This window comes from Rhizophagus irregularis, chromosome 29 (assembly GCF_026210795.1).
Source record: "Rhizophagus irregularis chromosome 29, complete sequence".
NCBI lineage: Eukaryota > Fungi > Glomeromycota > Glomeromycetes > Glomerales > Glomeraceae > Rhizophagus > Rhizophagus irregularis.
In genome coordinates, this window is record NC_089457.1 from 924,175 (window position 1) to 944,150 (window position 19,976).

The following is a 19,976-nucleotide window of genomic DNA, read 5'->3' on the forward strand; positions in this document are numbered from 1 at the left end:
GAAATTAAACATTTCTGTATATAGCCTCTCAGTAACAATTTCAATTGTAAAATCTAAAGGAAAATTATCAAACACAGATTTCAGTACTAAGGTTTTTTAATACTTTTGTAAAAGTAGTTTTATAACTTCGTTTTATTTGTCCTAGCAGATTATCTTAAGTTTTTCTTCAGATGCTTTTAACTAAGAAGAGAAAGCAAGAATATTAAAATCTCACAAATGGTAACATGAAGAGTATAATAAAAAAACATAGTACCAAACTCTAAGCCATTTTTAGTAAGTGTCTGTCATAAGGTTGCTTGCCGAAACTTAGGGGTTTAGGCAAGATGGCGTTTTGCCGAAAAGCGAAATTCTGCCAAAACTATATTAAAGTTATATTAAAAAACTGGCGAAACTTTGGAGAATGGCGAAACTGCCGAAACTTATTATAAATGCTGAAACTGCCAAAACTCTGCCAAAACTATAATAAATCTATAGTAAAATTTTGACGAAACTAATCGTAGGATTTTGAAGAGGTTTAGACAAGCAACCTTAGTCTGTCAGCTTCTGTCATTCAGATAAATTAACTATATAATATTGAAAAAGATAATATTCAGATCGTTTTATTTTTTCAACTATTTTATGGACTTCTTCTGTAACAACCTTTGAAGTTTAAAGATAGAACATTGATTAAATGAGGTATGATGTAATATTAAAATTGTGCAAATAAGCGTCATTACATTTTGAGATAAATAGACAACTTGTAGGTAGTCATTTTTGCTAACATTATCATCAATATTATCATTAGTGTTATCATTACAGACTTCATAAATTTGCCCGTTATTCAAATCCAAGAATGATTTCTCAATATCACACTGTTCATATCAAAAAAGATGATCAAATTCATAGTTGCGAATTAAACATAATTACTTCTTGTGTTTTTTTTTGCCATCTTTACCATCTTCATCACATTCATCATCATCTTCAGATTCATAATCTGGATTTTTTGTGTGAATCAAAACCTGGATGTTGAGGAGAAAAAATGCAAATTTTAAATTTAATCTAATTCATAAAAGTCCTGTAAAATCAAATAAATGAAATAATTACTACCGTTTCAATAACTGACTTTTTTATCATTTTATTAACAGTTCGTTTCACTTTTAATGAGCTGTAGATTTGCAATAACAGAATTGTGAAAAGCTGAAAAGCTGAACACTAAATATTTCAAATACTTATTTAAATGCAATCCTACTTGAATTTGCTTTTATTCCCAATTATACTCGTAAGTATCCTGAAAATCCAAAAAACATTTTCTTTCAGTTTTATTATTTTTGACACAGTAAGCTATATTTCTTGCCTTTCCTGTATAGAAGAGAAAAGATCTTTATGGTTCGCTATTCTTGTCAGATCCCATACAAAAGAGCTATAAGACGGTCTTTTTGCTATTGAGAAGTAAAGATCATAGTCGTTCTAATTTGAAGTGAAATTTCTTTTGAAAAAAATTCTAACTTTTGGACAGGCCATTATTAGATCATAAGAGAGAAAAAAGAAAATAGGTGATAAGTATAATTATTAAGCATGTGACATATAGCATGATTAAAAATCATAATGATTGGTTAATTTGAAGTAATACAAAATCAATATAATCATATGCAAGTTATATGAGAGAAAAATTTTTATTGACAATGTCTGAAGTTTGAACAGATTAAAAATTTTTGCTTTCAGAACAACACTTTTTTATACCTAGTTAGTCTTCTGGCCTTGTGCTTTAGTGTTCATTGGCGGGTTTATGAGACACAAATGCCTTTGAGAATATTGTTCTATAGACGTTGCAGGTCTATTACTTATTTGAGAGCATTTTCTTACGTCCAGTCGGCAGTCGGTCTTCTGGCCTCATGCTTCAGTATTCATTGGCAGGTTTATGAAATGCAAATACCTTTTGGAGATGTTAGATGTCTTATAAAGCTAGTCTTTACTATTATATTCTGAGATTATAAAATTTATTAATATAACATACTACTCATTCGGGACCCTGCTTACTTATAAGATAAGTCACCCCCAGGCCTAAGGTAAAAATCATATATAAAATTCTTTGCAGATCCTACTATAAAAGGAAATTTTATGTTACATTGTTATGATTTTTTTTCCTTTTTTAGCTAATTAACCAATAGAATTTAAGAAAAAAGTAAGGTAAAAACTATTAGTAAAGGCGTAATTGAGATAAAAAAATAAAGCAATATAATATATACTTACCATTACTATTAATTTTCAAAACATTCCATTCCACCTGAAATTTATTGCTTAATATATTATAATAAAAGTATTTCAATTTTTATGATACTGTATAGAATTCGGCAAGTAAAGATGTTTATGATCTGATATACTATACTAGACCTTTGCTATGAAGTTGCATGTAATGAGATTCAGGCAGGACTCTGCTTACTTCTAATAGAAGTCACCCACAAGCCTAAGGTAAAAATTACATAGAAAAGTTAAAAAAACTGGTTGAATTCATAAGGTAAAATTCTTTATAAATTAAAAAAAGTAAATGTAATTTTGTGGTAAGTTTTTTTTATGTAACTGTTAAGTATATTGTAAAATTAAACAGGATTTTAAAATGTAACTTATAATTATAAGATAAAATTTATGATTTCGTAAAATTTATTAGTATATACTATTTTTAGTACAAAGTTTATTATATAGACACGTAAAATTTCATTACACAAATACGTAAAATTTATTATATTATTTTTAGTATAAGTTTATTACACAGACACATAAAATTTATTATACTATTTTTAGTTACAAGTTATTATATGAACACGTAAAATTTCATTACACAAACATGTAAAATTTATTATACTATTTTAGTATAAGTTCATTACATAGATATGTAAAATTTCATTACACAAATGCAGACACGTACAAATTTATTACACAAACACGTAAAATTAAAAAAATAAATATATAAAAAAGAATTTTTTATAGATATCTGTGTAATATAAAAAATTATAAAATAAAGTAAAGATCGTAAAGAATAGGTGATTGAGGGCAGTAGGTAGAATAAATTAGTTATTTTTTATTATTTTTTTTTTGTCAAAAAATAATATATATATCTATAACTATTGATCAATTTTGAACTTATTTTAAATAGGAACTTTTTTACATTTTTTTAAAATAATTATATCTAAAAATTAGGCCAATTTTAAAAGAAATAAAAAGTACCAAATGTATAAAATAAATTATGTTTTATATAATCTATAATTATAAATGTTATTGAACTTGTAAGGTAAAAATATATATGATTTAAAAATGTAACTGAAAAGCTGGTAGAATTACTTAGTAGAAGGAAAATTTGAAGTAAAGTAAATTTACATATAAATCTTAAAAATTTTACAGTGATCTCTATTAGAAATAAGTGGGGTCCTATTTAGGCGCAAATTCTTAATATAGAACTAGCATTCAAACTGGCTGTAACATCTAAGAAGGATAGTACAGCATTACGTATCTGACCGGCAATCAAAAGGCTTAAAAATGGAACTACCTACTTAGTAACCAATTAGCCATCAGCATAAATTATACCATATATTTAAGATTTTACATACAGTATATAATTAATAATTTAATAATAAAATAATAAAATTTAATTATATTGGGCAGGCTCTTCTTGTTCTTGAGTTATTTTGTAAATATTTGCAAGATGGTTAGAACAATTACTAGTTAACGTTCTTATCTTGTAAGCCTTTTCACATTTCTTTTCCACTATTACTTCTACTTTGCAAACTGCATATCATACTTCTTTCTTAAAACTAGGCTCAAAATATTTCCAAATCCAACTTCTAATTTTATTCCTCCACGTCTTTCATTTAATTTTATTCTTTTTTGGTTTAGTTGTTCAATTTCTGTATTACTATTATCATGAATTCCTTCAACTTCAGTCATTATTATTATTTATTATATATTTATGTAGATTGTAAGTAGAAATAGATAATGCGTAATTCTTGTGCATTTATTCTGCATTGTGTATTTCATTCTTAATTTTTTTATCATATTCGCTGATTTGCAAAATTTGCCAATCATCAGTTATGTGGCGCAGTACCAATTAAAATTGATCAAAACCCATTCTTACATAAGAAAAAATGTCAAAAAATATATAAAAAAAACTTTTAAGATCTCTCCCAAAATATTTATCTCTTTAACCCAAAACCAGTAGAAGGAATTTCTAGAAAAAAAAGGAAAAAAATATTATAAAGTTAGTTTATTAAAAAAAAACAAAAGACAAACTTTACAAAATCCAGAATATTTAATGATTTAACGAAAAAAAATTAACTGAAAAATAATTAATAATACTTCAAATCACTGAGGATGATTATCACTGTTGGCCAGAATTATCAATTTTTACTAGCACTATACTTTTAATGCTGGACAATCATCATAATTTCAGTCACTGGTGATCATCACCCCTGGTGATAGTTAGAAAAATTCAATAATAAATATCAAATAGATTTTAATTAAACAATTAATCAATATATAATCTAAATTCGCTAAAACATTGTTATTAATATTTAGAGTTATTTATTTATTGAAAGATTTTTTTGAATAATTTTGCTTTCTAAATAAATTTTTTCTATAAACTATAAAAAAAAAAAAAAAGCAGCTCCAAGTTGTATCTAATATAAAATAATTACTAATATACTTGCAAAAATTCTCAACTTACTTGATGTAAAAACTGGTTAAAAAGTTGATGGGAGAGTTGATGGGGAGTTTAATAGGAAGTTTACGAAAGAAAAAAAAATTTTTAACGCTACTTTTTGTTGAAGTAATTTCTTAATATCTGTTATATGATCATGTAACACAAGTGTGATCATTTTTGTGAAACTTAATTTACCTAATTTTTATTAAATTATTGTCAAATTCCTTAATTTAGAAGAATTTTGTTAATTCTGCAGATTGACGGATATGTATAGTAAATACATGCATTTTATTACTGCTGATTAGGAATTTAAACTTATATTAATTAACCAATCATATTTACCAGATTGAACAGATTTATACAGATGATCTGATGAAAATTCTGTCAAAATTTTGTAATACGTATATCATCCCTTTAAAAAAACTCAATCCAGATTGTGGCTTAAATCCAGATTTTGACAGGATGACAGGATTCCAGATGACTGAATCATATATCTAGTTCTGTGACCTTATCAAGGTTAATATCATTAGTGTATTTGTTCAAGTGTAACATTTTTAAGCTATAAAATAAAAAAAATTTTAAATTATTTTTCTGCTAAAAAATGATCATAATGATCATCAGAAAGAATTCCCCCTTTATATGTTATTGTATAATAAAAAATAAAATTAAAATATATAAATTCAAGTAAATTTTCAAACATAAATCAGATTTATTTAAAAAATTCCTTTTTTTTTATTTTATTTGTAATAATTGTATTATATAATTTTATTTACTTTGGTAGTTTTAATACTGTTTTAATTGTTAAATAAACTATATATTAATTTAAAGAATAATTAAATATTAAAAAATCTTTTTTTGATGATTAAATTAATAGAAATCTAATATTGAAGTATAATTGGACAGAAATAAATTAATTAAAAATAATAAATATTTTGTAGTTTTATTTAATCAAAATGAATTTATTATCCAAAAATAAGTATATTAACATTATTTTTTTTTTCTTGCTATCTATTAATAAATGAAATTTTATCATTATTTTAATTATAATTTAAAATCTAGTTAGGTAATCAGCTTTATTACCTTAGTAAAAGTTGTTTTTTTTGTAATATTATAGCTAAAAATAATATATTTATTATTAGTTAAATACTTTTCTTTAAGTTTTATTAATATAAAAAAACTTTTTTTTACTAAAATACTAGTTTTTTGTATATATAAAAACTACTTAAAAACTATACTTACAACTTTAGAAAAACTTTCATCTTATGTAAAATTACATGTATTTTTACTATTAAAATTATATATTTATTTATAGGCAGTTTCTATTTGTACACGAGGTGTTTAAACACAGGTCATATTAGTAGATTAAAAACGGCATTCAAAACCTCCTTTAATGCCTTAAGTAAACTTGCAGAGCAGGTGAAAATACATATATTTATTTGTAATATAATAAGAATAAAAAGTAAAAGAGTATAATGTCGGTAGCATTCAATTTTAAATTAAAAAACAAAAAATTAGTCTATTAAAAATTATATTTATATGACCTGTGTACAAACACCCTGTGTAAACTTAGAAATTTTCTTATTTATACTTTTAAAAGGACTTTATATATAAGAAAAAAAAAATAATTATAAAAATGGAAAATTAGCATGATAATTTATGAAATTATTTAATTTGTATAGAAATTGTATATTAAAATTAATGGTTAATTATAAAATACATAAATTTCTTTTAATATGAAAATAATCTGTATGTTACATGCATAATGACTAATAAATAATTAAACCTTTTTTTACTAATTTTTTTTAATAATTTATAATTAAAGTTTTAATTAGTTTAATAATTATTAAATTATACTAATTAGTTTTAATATTAGAATAGTTTTAATATGAATTAAACTTTTTGTAAATTTACTGATCAGGTTTTAGTAATTTCAATTTTGATATTAGTTTATTTACTAAATTGATTTATCAATTAAATAATAATAAAAAATGTTGCAAAAATATTTTTATTAAATATTTAATTAAAAAGAATGATTTGCAATATTTTTTTGATAATTTAATAATAAAAAATATTAATAGTAAAATATTTTTTATAATACTATATATTATAAATCATAGTATTTCTATGTATAATACTTTTTAAAAATTTAGATATAATATGTAATAATACTTTAATTATTTTATAAATTTTAAATACTCTTTATTAATAGTAAAAATTTGCATAATAAAAAAAAATGGAAAATTTTAACGCTTACCCCAGGTGAAAATCACCTGATCACGTGATTTAAATTTTGTGATTTCGTTTAACTTTTTTTTATATGGCAAATCTTAAAATTTTAAAAGTAATTTAAAAAATTCTTTACATTTTTACATAATAAAATATATAAATAATTAATTGATAACGTGTAGAATTTTTTTCTCTTTCTAATGAATATTTTATTATAATTATTAAGTAAAAAATGATTAACTTTCATTAGAAGTAACTGTGTAAAAAAAAAACACTTATATTTTTTCCCTAAATCTCCCAAACCTCCCACCCACCATAGGACAGATAGTCTTTATATAGTTTTTTCTGAACCCCTTAAAAAATTAAAAAAAATGCATTGCACCGTTATACACTTTCGTGTTCGCTCTAATTAAGTAATTTGTGACGCAATTAAATTATAAATTAGTAAACGCACATATATACATTATTTTATTAATATTAAATCAACAAATACCTTGACGAACTTGTATATATCAATATACTACATCTTGTATTTAATATCCATATACTACGTCTTGTATTAATATCCTTATATCTTGTATTAATATCCATATACTATGTTTTGTATTAATATTTTCGCATCTACCTTCTACCAATTGGGCATTTTTTTTGGTAATGTCCAGATTGACCACATAAAAGACATTTTCGCTGTACTCTTGTAGTTTGATTATCATTTATTTCTGTAACTTCTCGCATTGGAATTCTTTTTTTGACAATTCTAATACACTCTTTAATCTTCTTTTAGAAGGAGCTCCCCGAATTTTAGTAACATTAGGATCAGTAATCTGATCAATTAAATCTTTTTGTAATGAAATTATGTTAGCATTCTGTGCAGCTCTTTCTATACCATTAATTCTTCTAAATTATCATCATCACCAACTTCTATACTTCTTTTACGTTTTGATGCAATAAATTCTTTCAATAACCAAATTAATTCACAATCACTATTAGTTTCTAAAGCAATATTAACAGCTGTTTTTGCTATTGAAAATGCTATATCAAATCGATTTCTTTGAGAAGTATTTTGCTGATGAATACTTTTATTATCATCTAATCCTTGAAATTGTCGCATGTTTTGAAGTGTAAAATTAATTTGATAAGATGATGACGATAAAGAATTATCATTTGATTCTATTGCAGTAAGAATTGGCGAATTTTCAACGTTACCCTCTAAATTTGTTAAAATACTATCTTTATACCATCTATTTGGTATAATACTAATATGAAACTTCGCTATACCTGAATATAACATAACACGCCAAAAATGTCGACAAATTATACCTTTAGTTACACTTTCCATACATGTACAAAGATGACTGCCATCATCTAATAATATTACTAAATTTTCACGTTTTGAAAGTCCACCTACACGACGTATTCTCCATGTTTCAATAATATTTATAGAATCAATACCATTTAAAAAAGATTGTAATATTATTTGTGGTTCATCAACTACATCTTCTATAAAATAATTATCAACAGTATCAGATTCTAAAACCTATATATTATGTATAATAATATAATAAATAAACTTAATTAACAATAATAAAATACTATGTAATTCAATAAATAAATTTAATACTTACATTATCAAATGATAAAACTAGTTGACCTTCATAAGTAAGTGATTGAGAAATTTGAAATCTTTGCCAGGATAATACAAGAGGCGTTAAAAAATGATTAAGAATTGCATCAATATTAGAGAAAAATTGTGAAGCTAAATGTGGTAATCCAACCGTTGTTTGTTGTGCCTTAAGGTCAACTAATTTACAATATTGAGATTCATCATCGTGTCTTTTATTGATTGCTTTTTCAACATCACAAAGAGAACTAGTACTATTTACTGCCTTTTTAATAATACCATTAAATGATTCAACGCTTTGAGTACTTTGGATACCCGCATTGAATTGAAATGGTGAATACGATTTGGCCCAACTAGAACGATTAGAATATAATACTTTAGTCATATATGAACAGCTTTCTGGAAATGTACTCATCATAACTTTCCAATGTTGTTCAAATAACTCAACACTTAATGTATTTCTACATAAATAAAATGCCTTACTAAAAGATGGAAATGCTTCACCTAATTTATTTTTAAGATGTTTGATAATATTTTGCCAAATATGAAAAAGGCAATAAAAGTGTGGTGTTGTTGGAAAAACATGAGATGCAGCATTAATTAAACCAGGTTCTGAATCCGTCCAAAATGCTTTAGAGTTGTTTTATCAGTTGCTTCCATTAAACATTTCAAAATCCAAATATATGTTGACGCCATCTCATCTTCTACCAAAGCATTAGCTACATTTCGAAATTTTCTATAATTATCTCTCACCATAAAGACACTCAAATACATATTATATTTGTTAGTTTTACAGGTATTATCATTTAACACCACATTATGGAATCTTTGATACAAATCCTGTTGAAATGGTGACATCCAAAAAATACCAGATAAACGTCTTTCATTACCAGAATGCCGAATAAATACCTTCCAATTTGAATCTTCAGTCATTTTTTCAAAAAGAACATTAAGTAATAAACCAGAATCAAGGTTTTCATCTTTATTATTTCCATGTAACTTGTAAATTGAATTATAGACGTCTTGTTTGTGAAAAACATGTTCTGGGTATTTTTTTTTAAGAATTTCTAATTGTACAATAGGCGCAACTTTGCAATCTGTAAAAAATGCTAAGTCTTGCATCATGTCATCATTAAACTGTCTATATCTAGCATTAAGATGAGCTATTTGGGCTGAGTTTAATTCATGATTATGGGAATCTATTAATGTTGTACATCTTATACGTTGTTCAGTTTTTGGTAATTTAAAATTACAATGCCATTCACAATTGGTTTTGTTAGAGTTACACAAACGATGTACATTTTGATTAATTATTTTTTGACCTTCATAATTACCATTTAAGGAACAACGAAATGATTTACGATGGATAATAGAATGATCATTTATGTCTTTATCATTTCGATATATTTGATAACCAAATCCTCTTTCCAAACAGTAATTATACATAAAACTTATCAACAGACATCCAGTCAAATAAACATATCTCCAATATGAAGATTATATTGATAAATAGGAAAGTTTGAATTATTATTAGAATAGTTAAAAGTATTTGTATTATCAATAACTGGGTTTATAGGTTACTCTAGTTCAATAAAAATATTATCGTTAGGAGATATAATAGTATCTTCATGTCGCAGTTTACACCACTTTCAATAAAAAAGTTTGGTGGTGGTGTAAAAACATCTTCAATATCTTTTGGAAAATTTATAAATGATTAGTCAATTCCATTATGGTGAAAGAGGCATAAATATAAAATATCACTGTGTAAATTATCACATTAATATTAATAGGGGTAATAGTAACTTTACAAGAAAAAAATTTTTACGCATTTGTATCAATACAAATGTAATACAAAATAAGGTGAAAATCACCCTAAAAGTGTGAAATAAAAATTTTTAATTATTAAATTCCCTAGGGTGAAAAAAATTTAAAAATCACCCAGGGTTAAATTAAATTTTTAATTATTAAATTCACCTAGGGTGAAATTAATTAATTTTTATTAGTAAAATCACCTAAGGTGAAATTTAAATTAATTCAAAAAAAATATAGAATTAAACTTTTGAAATTTGCAAGATATTTAAGATGTTATAATAGAACAGAATCCCGCTTATTTATAATAAAAGTTACTGTAAAAAATTGGCCTTTTACTAATAATTTTTACTTTACATTTTTCTTATAAAATTTTATTGGTTAATTAGATAAAAGGAAAAAAATCATAATAATATAACATAAAATTTACTTTTATAGTAGAATCTGCAAAGAATTTTAAATATGATTTTTACTTTAAAATTAAGGTGAAGATTACTAAAGAAATTAGAGAATTTTGATAAGTTGGTAAAAATGCTGAAATAATAAAACTTTATCAAAACTATATAAAAGTTTTATTAAAAAGTTGGCAAAATTCTAAAAAAAAGTAAACCCTGATAAAACTTATTGTAAATGCTGTAATTATTAAAATTTTGTCAAAACTATAATAAAATTATAGTAAAATTTTAGAAAAACTAATTGTAGAATTTTAAAAAGTTTAGGTAAACAATCTTACTGAAAAGTAAGTGAAATTTTAATAAAACTAGTTTACTTATTTATAATAAAAGTTACTATAGAAAATTGGCCTTTTACTAATAATTTTTACTTTACTTTTTTTAAATTTTATTGGCTAATTAGTTAAAAGGAAAAAATTATAATAATGTAATATTAAATTTCCTTTTATAGTAAAATCTGCAAAGAATTTTATATATAATTTTTACCTAAAATTTAAAGGTGACTTATTTTATAAGTAAATGGGATTCTGCTATAATTCATAATATATAGTAGAAATTTAATTAAAAAAACATTTTTGCTTTTGAACTTAAATTTAATAAAAAGAAATGTGTATTATAAAAAATAATAAAAAAATTTTATTTAACTAAATTTATAATTTGTTAAAAAATTAAAACCTTCAGTAGTTTAGTTCTTAATGAATTAACAATATTTAATAATAATATAATTTACTAATTTTATTATTTAAAAGATTAATAATAAATTAAATAAATTAAATAATCAATTATATATATTAAAAACAATTATTTTATATGTAAATTTTTTTAAAAAAAGGAATTTGTTTAAAATCAAAAAAAGTAGTTTTTTTTTTTATTTTACTAAAAGTTTTTTTTTAATATAAAAAATTGAAAAGTAGTATTATTAAATCTTATCAGTAGTAATCATTATTACCAGTACTATTTAATTCTGGTTAAAAGATTATAATTTAGTTAAAATTTTAAAATACCAGTTTATAATTTTAATTAAAATTAAGAAATACTGATTACAAAATTTTAATTTATTTAAATAATAAACAAAAATTTTAAAATTTTGTTATGATTAATATTAAATTTTAAATATTTTGTTAATATATAATATTTATTATTTATTATTTAATATTTTATATAATTTAAAATATTATTTGTTTTATAAAAAAGTAATTTATAAATAAATATTATTAAAAAAATTGGTTGTAAAAAAATTAATATTAAATATTTGTTTTTATTTTTTTTATAGAGTTTATATTTTTTGAATAATCAGAAATTTAATAATATATTTAAGATATAAAACCTTTAAATATATCTAAAACAAGTTTTATAATTTGACTTTACTAATAATATTCAAATTTGATTTTTATATTATATTATCTATAATAAAAATAATATTAAAATAATATTATTCAATATATAAATAATATTAAGAAAATATCTATTTGTACAGTATAAACTATATGGAATATATAGATTTTATAGTAAAATTTAAAAGGTTAGTATTAGGATTAGAGTTAGTATTAGGGTTATAATTATGGCATAATACTATAATGGATTATTTAAAAAGCCAAATAATTATGGTAATAATTATTTAATAATGAATAGCAAAACCCTAATATTAAAGAAATATTAAATAAGTAAAATTATATAATTTTTAAATAATTTATTTTTTTATTTTTTTTTTATTTCATATAAAATATAAATTTAAAAGAAATGTAAATATTTAAAAATGGTTCAGCTATCAGTTAATTATAATTAATTTTCTTTAATACTTTTTTTTAATAACATTAAGCTTTAAAATTATTTTACTTTAAAATTAATTTTACAAATATATGAGTCTTTAACAAAAGTAGTAATACTGTAATAGAAAAGTAATATATAAATTATCAAATTAGAATTCATTATAAATTACATTTCCTTTTTTTAAATATAGCAAAAAAAACCAAAATTATATTTATAGTTTTCGTTAAATTTTTTTATTTATTCTATCTATAATTAAAAAAAAATGTTGGGAAATTTTTTTTGTGTTAAGTACTAATTATATTTTGTGTTTTTTTTGTATATCTTTGTACTTACTTTCTACCAGAAAATCACTGAGATGCACCAAAATTAAGTACAAAGCATACAATATACTATTTTCGGATTTTCGGAGTTCGGCATTAGGATCCCTAAGCCATTTGACTACAAATGTTATTATCTTAACGCCAAACTTATATGCGTGTAATACGGGAATTTTATTTGGAAAATAGATATCATTTAACAACCTGATTTTTTACAAGAAAAAAATTATTATTATTTTTTTTTTTTTGACATTCTAGACTTTCCCAAAATTGAAAGTTCCCCTCTTTTAGTGCACGAATAATTTGATAAAAGAATTTTTCGGGATGTAAAAAGCACAGTACCACATATTTGTTTTTCAAATAAATCAGTAAAATAGGGGGGGGAGAGGTGGGGATGTTATCATGTTAAACAGCATGGTAAGACCACGAGCAAAAATACTTTTTGGAAAGATAGAACGAAACTTCTAAAAAAAGTCTTTTCGATTTTGGATTGATAAAAAGTTGTGTAAAAAAAGATTGATTGCGCCAAATCAAAAAAAAATTTTTTTTTTTAAAAAAAAAATCTACTGCCATTTATTAATTACAAGTATCTATCTAAATATAAAATACTGTCATTTATTAATTACAAGTATCTATCTAAATATAAAATACTGTCAATTACAAAGTATTTATCTAAATATAAAAAAAAAATAAACAACTTTAAATTACAATTAATTATACAATAATTCAATTAAATTAAATTAATTAATCATTTTAACCAGGAACTTTTAACAAATTATTTGGACTTGCAATATTTAAACCATTATTAATATCTAATATTAATATTTTTGTATTTGTATTTTTACTTGGAATATCTTTTATAACATTTTTAGTGGAAATATTAATTAAATCGTTTTTAATTTGAGATGGAGATTTATTTCCACTTTTACTTATCATTAAAGCAATTGTACCAGATACATGAGGTGTGGCTTGACTTGTTCCATCTAAAATTTTCGTTGATGTATTTGATGATTTCCAAGCAGATTGAATATTTTTTCCTATAAAATTTCAATAAAAAATTTTTATATTTCATAAATAAACAAAATTTATTTATATTTTTATGAGTTATAATAATAATAATACCTGGAGCGAAAATATTTACACATTGACCAATATTAGTAAAATCAGTCAATTTATCAGATTCATCAATTGCACCAACAGTAATAGCGTGAGGTGATGATGCTGGAGCGAAGTTACACGAATTTGAATGAAAATTATTTCCTGCTGCCACAACCACATGTATACCTGCAGCAAATAACTTTTGCATTATTAAATTTATAGTCAATGAATCATCTGATCCTGCCAACGACATACTATTAAACGAAATAAAAAAGGTTAATCTAAAGTAAAAGAAAAGAAAAGTGTCAAGAAAATATAACATACTTGATGATTGTATTTTTATTTTTATTTTTCATATGTTCATTAAAAACATATATCAAACCAGCAATTACGCTACTTGATGTACCAATACCAAACTTATCTAATACTTTAACCGCTATAACATTTGATAATTTTGCTACTCCAAATGTTTTACCTGAAAAAAAAAAATAATTTTAAAAAATTTTCAATTTTTTTAAAAAATAATTTATAAAAATGAATTAATAAACTTACCAGCAACCTAATTTTGAGATAAACAAACGATATTTATTAATTAATATTTTAAAATAATGTAAAAACAAATATTAAATAACTTACTATAGCTGCAACATGAGTTCCATGCCTACATAAATACATAAAATTAATTTTGATAAATATAATAATAATTTAATTAATGATATTAATTCATATAACATACCCATTATCATCAATATTAGAACATTTATCACAAAAAGAAGCACCAAATTTTGCACGACCTTCAAATTCTTTATGAGCGATACTTATACCACTAAAAGGAAAATAAAATTATAATTAAAATTGAAAGGTAAATAATAATTGTTTACGCTAATCCTGTATCTATTCCGGTACAGGAAGAACTGCGGATTAATTAATTAAAATACTTACGTATCAATAACATAAATGTTTACACCTTTACCGGCCGAAGAAGGATACTTGAATTTTTTATCTAATTTATTCGTAGTTTGATCAATTCTATCCAAGTTCTTTATTATAGATGATATAAAATGTTAGACGAGTTACACGAATTACACAAGTTACAAACACACTTACCCATAAGGTAGTGCTTTGTTGTACGATATCATTACTAGATCTCTTGCTTAATTTCCTTTTCCAGGAAGTCACTTTAAAAGTTTTTTCTTTTTCAACAACATCAACATCATCCCAATCTTTTAATTCATCTTTAACAAAATTTGGATCAAAATAACCCACATAACCTGTAATAACATTTTCAACATTAAAATCTTGAAGAACATCCTTTTCATTATCTAATTTATTCGTATCATCATGAAATGGTATCGTAGGTATCGTAGTTTTATTTAAACATTTTGACATTTTATTAAAATGATCTCTTCTTCTAGAATTAAGTGAACGAGAATTTAATGAAGGATTATCTTTCAAGATTACAACGAATTTCTCTTGTTTTCCCCTATAATGTCTTTTTGGACATTTTAATGAGTTTACTTTATAGAAAAATGAAGTGAATAATAATAATGTAATTATAAATTTAAAAAATGAAGGAAACATTGAGAATAAAGGAATGGTAAAGGGATTTAAAGGAAAGGAAAGGAATGACGGAAAGATTGGAAATTAAAAGGAAAGTGAAAATAATGAAATTTTAATGAAGGAAAAAAGAAGGAATGTATTTTTATGTGATAGACATGATTGAAATAAATTATAAATGGCGTGGTAAAAGCGTGATAACACTGCGTGTCTATTTATTTATATTCAGCAAATCATCAATTTTAATTCGTTTAATGAATCGGGACATAATTCCGCATGGTTTGTATAATGTTACATCTGTTACATCTGTTACATCCAAATAAAAATTACAAATCCAATAAAACCAATAGGAAATGGAAAGTTATATTAAAGTTATTATTTTTGTTCGTTATTAAAGCAAGGAAACAATTAATAAAGATTTATTATTTATTAATTAAGAATATAATTTTATTAATCTTTTTTCATTTGTTGTTCATTTGGTTCATTGTTCATTTTTTGGATTACATTTTAATAGCAAAGTTAAAAAAAAAAGAGAGAAGAAAGAAAAAGTGATAATAAGAGGAAAAAAAAAGTAATAAATGTTCAAAATCAAAAGAACTATTTTAAAAGAACTAATTTAAACTATAAAAGTAGATTATTATTAAGTTGATTTTCAAAAAAAATTTTTAATATAAAATCCAATTTATTATTCGGTTTTTTGACGTTTGGGACTATTTCCATCATTATCACCACCACCTTCATGATCCTTTCCTTCATGTTCATTGTCTTCATTACTATCAACAACATCAGCGTTAACGGATTCAGAATTTTCTAATTCTGGTACAGGAACATAGCAGAGTTCAAGTTTCATACCATCAGGATCTTCCCAAAAAACTATATATGAAAAATAAAACAAAAAAAAAAATGAATAATCACGTGATAAAATACGGAAATTAAATAAAAAAAGAACTAAAATTTTTTAAAAATATAAGCTTACCGGCATAATAACCAGGAGCATATTCATATTCTTTGGGTTTATCCAAAACAGTGAATTTATTTTCTACTAAAAAATCGTGGAAATTATCAACTTCTTCACGAGATGTTGCATTTAATGCTAAATGATGGAAACCAACAGAATATCTGATATGTTTGGAATCTTTATGTTCCGGCTTAATTGGAGCGACACCAATTTGAATTCCACAAGCTTTATTTGTCCAAGCTGTATAGTATACTTCTTTCATGAGCGGTTTGAAACCTATTTAAAAGAAAAAAAGGAAAAAAAAAAGTATATAAGAAAGAAGATTTAGGGAAGATTTGCCAAAATTATCAAATTATCAAGATTTTAAACATGATTTACCTAATTTTGTGAGGACAGTGTCATAATATTTAATGCTTTTATCATAATCACTAACACTAAGACTTAAATGAGATAACGATCCTAAAATAGGTCCTTGATTACTCATTTTTTTATTTTTTTTTATAGTAAAAAAAAAATTAAAATATTGAAAAGGGGAGAAAAACGTTATTAAAGAAAAAAAAATTAAAAAGAAAAAAATTAAAAAGAAAAATAAAAGGAAAGAAAAAAAAGTAAAAAGTGAAAAATGATGGGAAAAATTCGAACTAATTTATAAAATTTTTTGTACTGTGGGAACTTTATTGTTTACCCTATTTAGTTTGTTTTGTTTATCAAAAGTATTTGAACTATTTGGATTTTTTTTTTATTTATTATTTTTTACTTTTTACTTTATAAAATTTCAAGGGTAATCAATCAGTAGTTGTAGTTGTATGATGATATTCCATGTACATCAATGAAAACTATTTTCGTGATATTCATTATTACATTAATTGATTCTTTCAATATTTTACCGAAACAATCCGTTTCAATATAATTTCCGAGTTTGGGTTGAATGTAATTATTAAATATAATAATATATATTTCTTATTATTATATATATAAATTTTAAAATAAAAAATGTAAAGTATCAACAAGGGTCCATTGTTTTGATATTAAATAGAACGATTATAAAGATTATTAGATCAAAAAATTTATTTTTTTTATTCTAAAAAAATCATTTTAATATTACGGGGGTGATCTTCAAAAAAGATTTTGAATTAGACCTAATATGAAGGTGATGGGCGTTACGGGGTTATTTATGGGTTACCTCCATTAGGTTTAGTTAGGAATGAAGTACAAATGTACTAAATGTACTAAATTTACTAATTTAAATTAAATAAATAATATTTACATCTAAAATTTTTTTCCTAAAATTTTCAATGGATAAAAAAAATCCGGTTTAAGAAATAATAATTCCGGTATTTTAAAATTTAAGGAACCTCTTAAGTTTGAATACGTCAAAGTTCATGTTTTTCAAATATTTGATGATCAGATCTAATTCAAGTAAATTTGTTTAATTTATTAAACAACAAAACTAATTTCTTATTAAAGGAAAAAGTTTGTGAAAGAAAGAAATTCATTTCATATTAAAAAAAAATATTTATACATATGTTTGATGATATAATTCCCGCATATCTTATCAATGAGGATATATTTAGTTTACAATATTTTTTATTTTTGCCCATTCTTTGATCGTAACCTAATTATTCAATTATTTTTAAATTGACCCACTTTCGGAAATAAATTGGATCTTGTACGAGAAAAAAATTAAACGAATGAGCTTTCAAACTTCAATAAAAATTATATATAAAATTTTCCTCTCCTGTTTCATACAATTTTTTCTTCTTAATGAAAATGGGTTACCAGTAGTATGAAATAAATATTTATGTTTAACAGTTTGACAAAATAATCGATTTCTAACCATTTTAGTATTCTATAATCCACGGAATTTTCATGGAAAACTGAAACAATGATATATTTTCTATGTATGGATTATTTGAATTTATCCGTTTTTTTTAATTATCCGATGTGTTACCTTAATGACAAAGTTTTTTTTTTTACATTATTTATGAATGTAACAATATATTATTATTTATTATGCATTTTTATGATTCGTTAAAATGTTTGATTAATCAATCTAAAAAAAGATTTCTTCTTTTTTAATTCCTCGTAATAATAATATTACACTCATTTCATTAATTACAGCTATGAATCCAAAATAAGGATTTCTATCTAGAAACATTGAACAAGATCCGGATCCAATTTTTACGTAATACATTAAAATATGAATTATACATTTTTATTTATATTTTTTCCGATTTTATAATATATTTATATTACATAATATTTTATGTATGAAAGAATTCGTCCACATGTATGATAATAATATGTGTGAGATATTTATTTCTATTATAGTTTAGTATCATTGATTTATTTGTTTTAAAAAAAAAAAATTATTTGGGAGAAAATAATAAAAAATTTTTTTTTTTTATAGTTATTCTAATTTTTTTTTATATAGTAATATATATAAAAAAAAACTTGTCAACTATTCCATAATTAGGAATCTTTATTAATTACGATAGATCCCATTGCAGATTAATATGATAATTGATTTAAAAATAAATAAATAAATTATTATTTTATACATTCTTTAAGGTTCTCATTGTTAATGATAAAAATAACAATAATAATATGTTATAACGCAATCCTTATTCATGTGTAAGATAAACAAATTATTATTTTCACCAATAATATTTTTTGATCGATCCTCATTCATGATTCTACTTTTAATTATATTTTTTCGGCTTTAATTTTCCCGAAAATTTTTGAATCATCCCGGTTTTTTCGCTAACCAAATTCAGTATTTGAAAAAAAATTCTGTTTTGATAAAATTAAAACGTTTTGGATTTAATAATAATAATGTGATTTTCTCGATTTTCTCAAAATATTAAAATTTCATTCATATTTTTGATTTTCATTCAAAGAAAAACACGTCTTACAAATGTTAAATAGCATTTAAGTGAAATGTTACATATAATATGCGCACCCCCTCTCACCTTCGGGTATTTTATTCTCCCCTTAATTCTGGTAACATAAGCCTTTAATTCCGGTTAGGATTATATTGTACGTACCCCCAGCTCTCGTATAACAAATACTCCCTCATATAATACTCGGTATTTCACGAGGTTTATGCAGTGTTAGCATATCTACAGTAAATTGTTCCTATCAGGAAGGAATTCGTCGCGTCTTCGACTTTATTCAAAAAAAAATTTCAAGTGGTCCAATGTGCGTAATCGATCGTTCCGATCTATTGTTAATAAACATTCATGTTTATAGAGCAGAATGACATGTACTGTACAATGTACATACATACATACGTCTATGTATGTATATATTGTACATTTTTATAATTCAAAGGAAACTTTAATTAATCAACCCACTATTAAGGAATGAATCCCACTATTAAAGAATGTTCACTTCCGCTACCACTACTGTTAAAGTGAGACCACCACTAACCACTAATAGAAAATTTGAATATTTCTTTCTAAGTGATATAATAAATATGGGGTGATATCGGTCTTCG

At 23.2% G+C, this 19,976-nt stretch overlaps 3 protein-coding genes across 3 annotated transcripts; all 3 read right to left on the minus strand.

Annotated features, from left to right (window-relative positions):
- Positions 1-7,608: 7,608 nt before the first annotated feature.
- OCT59_019556 (uncharacterized protein) lies at positions 7,609-8,006 on the minus strand (the record flags this gene model as incomplete). The annotated part of the gene is made up of 2 exons (XM_066143610.1): positions 7,609-7,719; positions 7,782-8,006. The coding sequence occupies 2 exons, from the start codon at positions 8,004-8,006 to the stop codon at positions 7,609-7,611; spliced, it is 336 nt and encodes a 111-aa protein (XP_066005344.1).
- A 5,611-nt stretch (positions 8,007-13,617) lies between these two features.
- On the minus strand, positions 13,618-15,543 carry OCT59_019557 (uncharacterized protein; the record flags this gene model as incomplete). The annotated part of the gene is made up of 8 exons (XM_025312862.2): positions 13,618-13,901; positions 13,987-14,216; positions 14,287-14,437; positions 14,515-14,521; positions 14,599-14,623; positions 14,699-14,788; positions 14,905-15,002; positions 15,070-15,543. The coding sequence occupies 8 exons, from the start codon at positions 15,541-15,543 to the stop codon at positions 13,618-13,620; spliced, it is 1,359 nt and encodes a 452-aa protein (XP_025188801.1).
- Positions 15,544-15,937: 394 nt separating this feature from the next.
- OCT59_019558 (uncharacterized protein) lies at positions 15,938-17,025 on the minus strand. Its single transcript, XM_025312863.2, has 3 exons — positions 16,856-17,025; positions 16,496-16,753; positions 15,938-16,392 (listed from the first exon to the last, which is right to left on the minus strand). Exons 1-3 carry the CDS (start codon positions 16,959-16,961, stop codon positions 16,205-16,207), a joined length of 552 nt encoding a protein of 183 aa, XP_025188802.1. The 5' UTR covers positions 16,962-17,025; the 3' UTR covers positions 15,938-16,204.
- Positions 17,026-19,976: the final 2,951 nt, after the last annotated feature.